The sequence below is a fragment of the Camarhynchus parvulus genome, unplaced genomic scaffold (genome assembly GCF_901933205.1).
Source record: "Camarhynchus parvulus unplaced genomic scaffold, STF_HiC, whole genome shotgun sequence".
Classification (NCBI taxonomy): Eukaryota; Metazoa; Chordata; class Aves; order Passeriformes; family Thraupidae; genus Camarhynchus; species Camarhynchus parvulus.
Window position 1 is genome coordinate 2,041 of NW_022147675.1, and position 9,036 is coordinate 11,076.

Here is a 9,036-nt window from a genome sequence, read left to right on the forward strand (position 1 = left end):
ATGGTTTTTGGGGTGTTTTTGGGTGGGTTTTTGGGTAATTTTAGGATGATTTTGGGGGTATTTTGAGGATGATTTTTGGGGTATTTTCAGGGTATTTTTTTAGTATTTTTGGGATGATTTTTGGGGTGTTTTCAGGGCATTTTTTGGGTAATTTTGGGATGATGTTTGGGGTATTTTTGGGTGGTGTTTTTGGGGGTATTTTTGGGATGATTTTTGGGATGATGTTTGGGTGTTTTCAGGGTATTTTTGGGATGATTTTGGGGTATTTTGGGTATTTTGAGAATGATTTTTGGGATGATTTTTGGGAGTTTTCAGGGCAGTTCTGTCCCTCTCCCTCCCCAGGCCCCCTCCGCCTCCTGGCCCTGGGGGGCGCGGCCGCCCTGGCCTGGCTGGCGGTGACGTCACTGCTGGGCCCGCCCCGAGCCCCGCCCCCTCTGCTGAGGCTGCTGCGGGGTGAGCGGGGGAGGGGCAAAGGGGGGAGGGGCAAAGGGGAGGGCAAAGGGGAGGGGCAGCAAAAGGAGGGGCTTGAGGGGGAGGCAAAAGGGGCAAAGGGGGGCAAAAGGGGGGGAGGGGCAAAGGGGAGGGGGCAAACAGGACCTGGGTGGGGAGGGGCAAAAAGGGGGGAGGGGCAAAGGGGAGGGGCAAATGGGGAAGGGGGGGGAGGGGCAGAACAGCCTTGGGTGGGGAAAAGGGAAAAAAGGGAGGAGGAACAGACCTGAGTGGGGGAGGGGCAAAAAGGGGGAGGGGCAAATGGGGAAGGGCAGAACAGCCTTGGGTGGGGAGGAGGAGCAAATGGGGGGAGGGGCAAAACTGCTCTGGGTGGGGGAGGGGTGAAGGGGGGACCCAACGGAGGGGGGGAGGGGCAAAAGGGGGACCCCAAAACCGCGGGGGGGAGGGGCTAAACCAGCTCTGAGTGGGGGAGGGGCGGGACCTCCCTGAGAGCGCGGGAGGGGACCCCAAAATTCAATGGGGGGAGGGGCAGAGAGGGTCTGGGGTGGGGGAGGGGCAGAGGTGGTTCAGCCCCGCCCCTTTCCCCTCCCCCCCCCACAGGTGACGAGAACCCCCCCACGGCAGGTGAGGGGGGAGGGGCTGGGGGAGGGGCCAATTGGGGGAGGAGCCAATTACATGGAGGAGGAGCCAAAAATTGTGGGAGGGGCCAATTAAATTGGGGGAGGGGCTAATTGATATGGGGCGGGAAGAATTAATGGGGGAGGAGTCAAATAAAATGTGGGGGAGAGCCCAAAATTGGGGCGGGGTCAATTCAATTGGGGAGGGGCCGAATAAATTGGGGGAGGGGCCAAAATTTGGGGGAGGGGTGGAGTTGAATGGGGGAGGGGCAAATTAATTTCAGGGACGGGGCCAAAAATTTGGGGAGGGGCAAATTAAGTTGGGGGAGGGGCCAATTTAATGGGGAGGGGCTAATTAAATTGGGGAGGGGCCAATTAAATTGGGGGGAGGGAGCCAATTAATTAGGGGAGGGGTGAAATGAAACTGGGGGAGGGGCCAATCTGGTGGGGGAGGAGCCAAAATGTCGGGGATTTTTGGGGTGAAGGTGGGGGAGGGGCGCTCTGGGATTCTTTCTGGGGGGGGTTCCTCTGACCCCCCCTCCCCTCCCAGCGCCCCGCCCCCCGGTTCAAGTGCGGCCTCCCCCGGCCCTGCCCCCCCCGGCACTTCGCCTTCCGCCTGCTGAGCGGGGCGGCCAACGTGGTGGGGCCGCGGATCTGCCTGGAGGGGAGAGAGTGAGAGAATGGGCGGGGCTACAATGGGGGCGGGGCTACAGTGTCTGCCTGGAGGGGAGAGAGTGAGAGAATGGGCGGGGCTACAATGGGGGCGGGGCTACAGTGTCTGCCTGGAGGGGAGAGAGTGAGAGAATGGGCGGGGCTACAATGGGGGCGGGGCTACAGGGAATGGGGCGGGGCTACAATGGGGGTGGGGCCGAGGATCTGCCTGGAGGGAGAGAGTGAGAGAATGGGCGGGCTACAATGGGGCGGGGCTACAGTGTCTGCCTGGAGGGAGAGAGTGAGAGAATGGGCGGGGCTACAATGGGGGCGGGGCCGCGGATCTGCCTGGAGGGGAGAGAGTGAGAGAATGGGCGGGGCTACAATGGGGGCGGGGCTACAGGGGATGGGGGAGGGGCTACAGTGTCTGCCTGGAGGGGAGAGAGTGAGAGAATGGGCGGGGCTACAATGGGGGCGGGGCTACAGGAATGGGGCGGGGCTACAATGGGGGTGGGGCCGAGGATCTGCCTGGAGGGGAGAGAGTGAGAGAATGGGCGGGGCTACAATGGGGGCGGGGCTACAGGGGATGGGGAGGGGCTACAGTGTCTGCCTGGAGGGGAGAGTGAGAGAATGGGCGGGGCTACAATGGGGGCGGGGCTACAGGGGATGGGGGAGGGGCTACAGTGTCTGCCTGGAGGGGAGAGAGTGAGAGAATGGGCGGGGCTACAGGGAATGGGGGCGGGGCCGCGGATCTGCCTGGCGGGGAGAGAGTGAGAGAATGGGCGGGGCTACAGGGGGCGGGGCTACAGTGTCTGCCTGGGGGGAGAGTGAGAGAATGGGCGGGGCTACAATGGGGGCGGGGCTACAGGGAATGGGGCGGGGCTACAATGGGGGTGGGGCCGCGGATCTGCCTGGAGGGGAGAGAGTGAGAGAATGGGCGGGGCTACAGGGAATGGGGGCGGGGCTACAATGGGGGCGGGGCCGCGGATCTGCCTGGAGGGGGAGAGAGTGAGAGAATGGGCGGGGCTACAATGGGGGCGGGGCTACAGTGTCTGCCTGGAGGGGAGAGAGTGAGAGAATGGGCGGGGCTACAGGAATGGGGGCGGGGCTACACTGTCTGCCTGAGGGGAGAGAGTGAGAGAATGGGGCGGGGCTACAATGGGGGCCGGGCTACAATGGGGGCGGGGCTACAGTGTCTGCCTGGAGGGGAGAGAGTGAGGGGGGCGGGGCTACAGGGGGGCGGGGCTACAGTGGCTGCCTGGAGGGGAGAGAGTGAGGGGGCGGGGCTACAGGGGGCGGGGCTACAGGGGATGGGGGTGGTGCCGCGGATCTGCCTCGAAGGGGAGAGAGTGAGAGGGGGGCAGGGGCTAAGGGGGGAGGGGCTAAAGGGGATGGGGGAGGGGCTACAGTGTCTGCCTCGAGGGGAGAGAGAGAGGGAGGGGCAGAATGGGGTGGGGAGGGGCATCATTGGGATGGGGAGGGGCTTGGGGTGGGGGAGGGGTTTATTGGGTGGGGCCCAGGGGGTGGGGGAGGGGCCATGGGGGGGTGGGGACAGCAGCTCAGAGTGGGGGAGGGGCAAAGAGGGGGAGGGGCAAAGGAGGGGACTCCAAAGTGAATCATGGGGGGGGGAGGGGCTCAGAGGGGTGGGGAGGGGGCTCAGAGGGGGTGGGGGAGGGCTGTGGGGTGCCTGACGTTGGCCACGCCCCCTGCCCAGGTTGATGAGCAGCGTCAAGAACAACGTGGGGCGGGGCCTGAACATCGCCCTGGTCAACGGTGGGGGAGGAGCCGAGCGGGGGGTGGGGCTTGGGGGGGGGGGGAGGGGCCAATTGGGGTGGGGGAGGGGCAGAGACAAATGTGGGAAGGGTAATGGGGTGGGGGAGGGGCTTAGCAATGTGGGGGAGGGGCTTGAGATGGGGAGGGGCTTGTTGGGGTGGGGGAGGGGCTTGTTGGGGTGGGGGGAGGGGCTTGGGGAGTGAGAGTAGGAGGGGCTTGGTGTGGGGGAGGGGTTTATTGCGTGGGGGAGGGGCTTAGAGAGGTGGGGCGGGCTTAACGGGCGTGGGGGAAGGGCCAATTGGAGTGGGGGGAGGGGCAGAGTGGGGGGAGGGGAAAACGGGGAAGGACTGAAAGGTGGGGGAGGGGCAAAGGGAGAGGAGGGGGGATGGAGAGGGGGAGGGGCAATTTGGGATGGGGGAGGGGCCGAATGGGGGAGGGGCCAATGGCGATGGGGGAGGGGCCAAAGCCGAGCAGGGGAGGAGCCAATGGCGATGGTGGGGGAGGGGCGGCTTCAGGCCCCACCCCCACCCCTCTGACCCCGCCCCCCCCCCCCCCCCCCCCGCAGGGGTCAGCGGGGAGCTGATCGCAGCGCAGGCCTTCGACATGTGGGCGGGGGGTGAGTGAGAGACCCCGCCCCCAGCCCGGACACGCCCCGCCCCCAGCCCGGACACGCCCCGCCCCCAGCCCGGACACGCCCCTCCCCCACCCCCTTTCCCTCCCCCTTCCTTTCCCCACTTCCCCTCCCCCACTCCCCATTTTGGGCTCCTTTCCCCCATTTTGGGGTCGCCCCTCCCCCATTTTTGTGAGTTCTGCCCCTCCCCCACCCAAAGAATTTTTTGGGATTTTTCCTCTTTTTTTTTTGGGGCTCAATTCTTAAAATTCTGCCATTTTTGGGGTTGAATTTTTGTTATTTTTGGGGTTTTTCTCCCGTTTTTCAGCTGAATTTTTATTTTTGGGCGTTCTTCCCTTTCTTGAGGCAAATTTTTCTAATTTTGGGGTTTTCCCCTTTTTTGGATGAGTTTATTTGAATTATTTGGATTTTCCCCCATTTTATTGCTGATTTATTTTAATTTTGGGGGTTTTCCCCATTTTTAGGCTGAATTTTTCTTATTTTGCCTTTTTCCTTTTTTGGGATTGACTGATTTTGATTTTGGGGTTTTTTCCCATTTTTTGGGGTGATTTCTCTCCATTTTTGGGATATTCCTTTTCTCCCCCATTTTTTGGGGGCTGATTTATCTTTTTTTAATATTTTCTCCCATTTTTGTGCTGATTTTTTCCCTATTTTTGGTCGGATTTTCCCAATTTTTTTTTGTGATTTCTGCCCCAATTTTTGCTGATTTCTGCCCCATTTTTTGCTGATTTTTGTCCCAATTTTTGCTGATTTTTGCCCCATTTCGGGGTCAAATTTTCCCCTTTTTTCTGCCAATTTTTGTGCTGATTTTCCCCTACTTTTCCTCGATTTTCCCCATTTTCAGGGTTCTTTCCCCACATTTTTGGGCTGATTTTCTCCCCTTTTTGGGGGATTTCTGCCCCATTTTTGGGCTGAGTTTTCCTGGTTTTGGGCTGATTTTTGAGCTGTTTTTTGCCCATTTTGGGGCTGATTTTCCCCATTTTGCCCAATTTTGGGGCTGATTTTTGCCCAATTTTGGGGCTGATTTTTGTCCATTTCTGGCCCATTTTTGGGCTGAGTTTTCCTGGTTTTGGGCTGATTTTTGTTCTTTTTTTTTGCCCGTTTTTGGGCTGAATTTCCCCATTTTGGGCTGATTTTTGGGCCTTTTTTCCCATTTTTGGGCTGAATTTCCCCATTTTTGTGCTGATTTTTGGGCTGATTTTCCCCATTTTTGGGCTGATTTTTGTGCTGGCTTTTGCCCATTTTTGGGCTGGTTTTATTTTTTGCTGTTTTTCCCCATTTTTGGGCTGATTTTTGAGCTGGTTTTTGCCCATTTTTGGGCTGAATTTCCCCATTTTTGGGCTGATTTTTGAGCTGTTTTTTGCCCATTTTTTGGGGCGGATTTTTCCCGTTTTTGTGCTGATTTTTGGGCTGTTTTTTCCCCGTTTTTGGGCTGATTTTTGAGCTGTTTTTTCCCCGTTTTTGGGCTGATTTTTGTGCTGTTTTTTGCCCATTTTTAGGCTGATTTTTGTGCTGTTTTGTGCCCATTTTTGGGCTGTTTTTGCCCATTTTTGGGCTGAATTTCCCCATTTTTATGTGGATTTTGGGCTGAATTTTGACCTGTTTTTTGTGCTCTTTTTCCCCCGGTTTTGGGCTGATTTTTGTGCTGTTTTTTCCCCATTTTTGGGCTGATTTTTGGGTTGTTTTTTGTGCTGTTTTTTGCCCATTTTTGGCCTGTTTTTTGTGCTGTTTTTTGCCCGTTTTTGGGCTGATTTTTGAGCTGGTTTTTGTGCTGTTTTTTGCCCATTTTTGGGCTGAATTTTTGAGCTGTTTTTCCCCCGTTTTTGGGCTGTTTTTTGAGCTGTTTTTTGCCCGTTTTTGGGCTGAATTTCCCCATTTTTGGGCTGATTTTTGTGCTGTTTTTCCCCGTTTTTGGGCTGATTTTTGTGCTGTTTTTCCCCGTTTTTGGGCTGATTTTCCCCATTTTTTGCCCATTTTTGGGCTGTTTTTCCCCATTTTTGGGCTGATTTTTGAGCTGTTTTTCCCCATTTTTGGGCTGATTTTTGTGCTGTTTTTTCCCCGTTTCTGGGCTGAATTTCCCCATTTTTGGGCTGATTTTTGAGCTGTTTTTTCCCCGTTTCTGGGCTGAATTTCCCCATTTCCCCAGGGTGGAGGATCTCCTGCTGTTTTTTCCCCGTTTTTGGGCTGATTTTCCCCGTTCTCCCCAGACGACCCGGATCAAGTGAGGGCGGTTTTGGGGTCCCAGAGGGGATCTGGGGGGATTTGGGGATCCCTGGGGGAGGATGGGTGGTCCTGGGGGGGCTGGGGGTCCCAGAGGGGATCTGGGGGGATTTGGGTGGGATTTGAGGGGTCCCAGAGGAGACTTGGAGGGTCCTGGGGGGAGTCTTGGGGGTCCCAGAGGGGATTTTGGGGGTTTGGGGACTTTTGGGGGGTCCTTGAGGGGATTTAGTGGGTCCCAGAGGGGGTTTTGGGCGGTCCTGGGTGGGATTTGGGGGGTCCTGGAGTGAATTTGGGAGGGATTTGGGGACCCTGGGGACTTGGGGGGTCCTGGGGGGGGATTTTGGGGGCTGGGATTTGGGGACTTTTGGGGATCTTGTGTGTGGGATTTGGGGGGATTTGAGGGGTCCCAGATGGAATTTGAGGGGATCTGGGGAGTCCTGGGGGTGATTTGGGGTCCCCTGGGGGAAGTTGGGGGGTCCCAGAGGGGATTTGGGGGGTCCTGGGTGGGATTTGAGGGGTCCCAGAGGAGACTTGGAGGGTCCTGGGGGAGTTTTGGGGCTCCCAGAGGGGATCTGGGGGATTTGGGGGACTTTGGGGGTCCTTGAGGGGATTTAGTGGGTCCCAGAGGGGGAAAGGTCCTGGGTGGGATTTGGGGGGTCCTGGAGTGGAATTTGGGGGAGGATTTGGGGACCCTGGGGACTTGGGGGGTCCTGGGGGGATTTGGGGGTCCCAGATGGATTTGAGGGGATCTGAGGGTCTTGGGGGTTTGGGTCCTCTGGGGGACTTGGGGGTCCCAGAGGGGATTTGGGGCTCCTGGGTGGGATTTTGGGACTCCCAATTCCCAGGGGGGATTTGGGGACTTTGGGGGGTCCTGGGTGGGATTTGGGGGGCCCTGGAGTGAATTTGGGGGGGTTTGGGGATCCCTGGTGGGGGTGAACGGGGGGTCCTGGGGGGGATTGGAGGGGGTTTTGGGGGGGTCCCAGGGGATTTGGGGGTCCTGGGTGGGATTTTGGGGCTCCCAGAGGATTTTGGGGGATTTGGGGACTTTTGGGGGGTCCTTGAGGGGATTTAGGGGGTCCCAGAGGAGACTTGGAGGGTCCTGAGGGGAGTGTTGTGGGTCCTGGGGAGGATTTGGGGGGATTTGGGGACTTTGGGGGGTCCTGGGTGGGATTTGGGGGGTCCTGGAGTGAAACTGGGGGAGGATTTGGGGACCCCTGGGGGACTTGGGGGGTCCTGGGGGGGGATTTGGGGGTCCCAGAGGGGATTTGGGGACTTTTGGGGGATCTTGTGTGGGATTTGGGGGGATTTGAGGGGTCCCAGATGGAATTTGAAGGGATCTGGGGAGTCCTGGGGGTGATTTGGGGGTCCCTGGGGGGGGTTGGGGGGTCCCAGAGGGCATTTTGGGGGGTCCTGGGTGGGATTTGGGGGGTCCTGGGTGATTTTGGGGGTTTTTTCCTCCCATTTTTTGGGGCCATTACTCCCAATTTTGAGATTTTTTTTCTCCAATTTTTGGGGGATTTTTTTGGTGTTTTCACCCCTCTTTTTTGGGGCCATTTCTCCCATTTTTGGGGTTTTTTTGCTCCCATTTTTGGGGTTTTTTTGCTCCCATTTTTGGGGTTTTCCCTCCAATTTTTTGGGATTTCTTTGGGGTTTTTGCTCCCCCATTTTTAGGGTGATTTCTCCCATTTTTTGGGATTTTTTTTGCTCAGAGATTTTGGGATTTTTTCCTGCAATTTTGGGGGATTTCTTTGGGGTTTTGCTCCCCAGTTTTAGGGCGATTTCTCCCATTTTTGGGGTTTTTTTGCTCAGAGTTTTTGGGGTTTTTTTTCTCACATTTTTTGGGATTTCTTTGGGGTTTTCACCCCCCATTTTTAGGGCCATTTCTCCCATTTTTGGGGTTTTTTTTCTCAGAGTTTTTGGGGTTTTCCTTCCAATTTTTGGGGAATTTCTTTGGGGATTTCTCCATTTTTGGGGCCATTTCTCCCATTTTTGGGGTTTTCCCTCCAATTTTTGGGGGATTTCTTTGGGGATTTCTCCATTTTTGGGGCCATTTCTCCTCCTTTTTTTGGGGTTTTTTTGCTCACATTTTTGGGGGTTTTCCTCCAATTTTTGGGATTTCTTTGGGGTTTTCACCCCCCAATTTTAGGGCGATTTCTCCCATTTTTGGGGTTTTTTTGCTCACATTTTTTGGGGTTTTCCCTCCAATTTTGGGGAGATTTCTTTGGGGTTTTTGCTCCCATTTTTAGGGCCATTTCTCTCTTTTTTTTTTTTTTTGCTCACGTTTTTTGGGGTTTTTTCTCCAATCTTTTTGGGATTTCTTTGGGGTTTTCACCCCAAAGTGACATTTCTCCCATTTTTGGGTTTTTTTTGGTCACGTTTTTTGGGGTTTTCCCTGCAATTTTGGGGAGATTTCTTTGGGGTTTTTGCTCCCATTTTTAGGGCCATTTCTCTCTTTTTTGGGGTTTTTTTTTGCTCACTTTTTTGGGGTTTTTTCTACAATTTTTTGGGATTTCTTTGGGGTTTTCACCCCCTGTTTTTAGAGCAATATCTCCCATTTTTGGGTTTTTTTCACATTATTTGAGGTTTTCCCTCCAATTTTTTGGGGATTTCTTTGGGGTTTTCACTCCCCATTTTTGGGGCGATTTCTCCCATTTTTGGTGTTTTCCCTCCAATTTTTTGGGGGGTTTCTTTGAG

At 55.6% G+C, this 9,036-nt stretch overlaps 1 protein-coding gene across 1 annotated transcript; it reads left to right on the forward strand.

Moving 5' to 3' along the window:
* Positions 1–342: 342 nt before the first annotated feature.
* LOC115915840 (protein FAM3A-like) lies at positions 343–4,170 on the forward strand (the record flags this gene model as incomplete). The annotated part of the gene is made up of 5 exons (XM_030969557.1): positions 343–395; positions 1,051–1,074; positions 1,618–1,739; positions 3,433–3,491; positions 4,057–4,170. Coding segments are annotated over 5 exons (317 nt in total), but the record flags the coding sequence as incomplete, so codon positions are not given.
* Between the last annotated feature and the right edge of the window lie 4,866 nt (positions 4,171–9,036).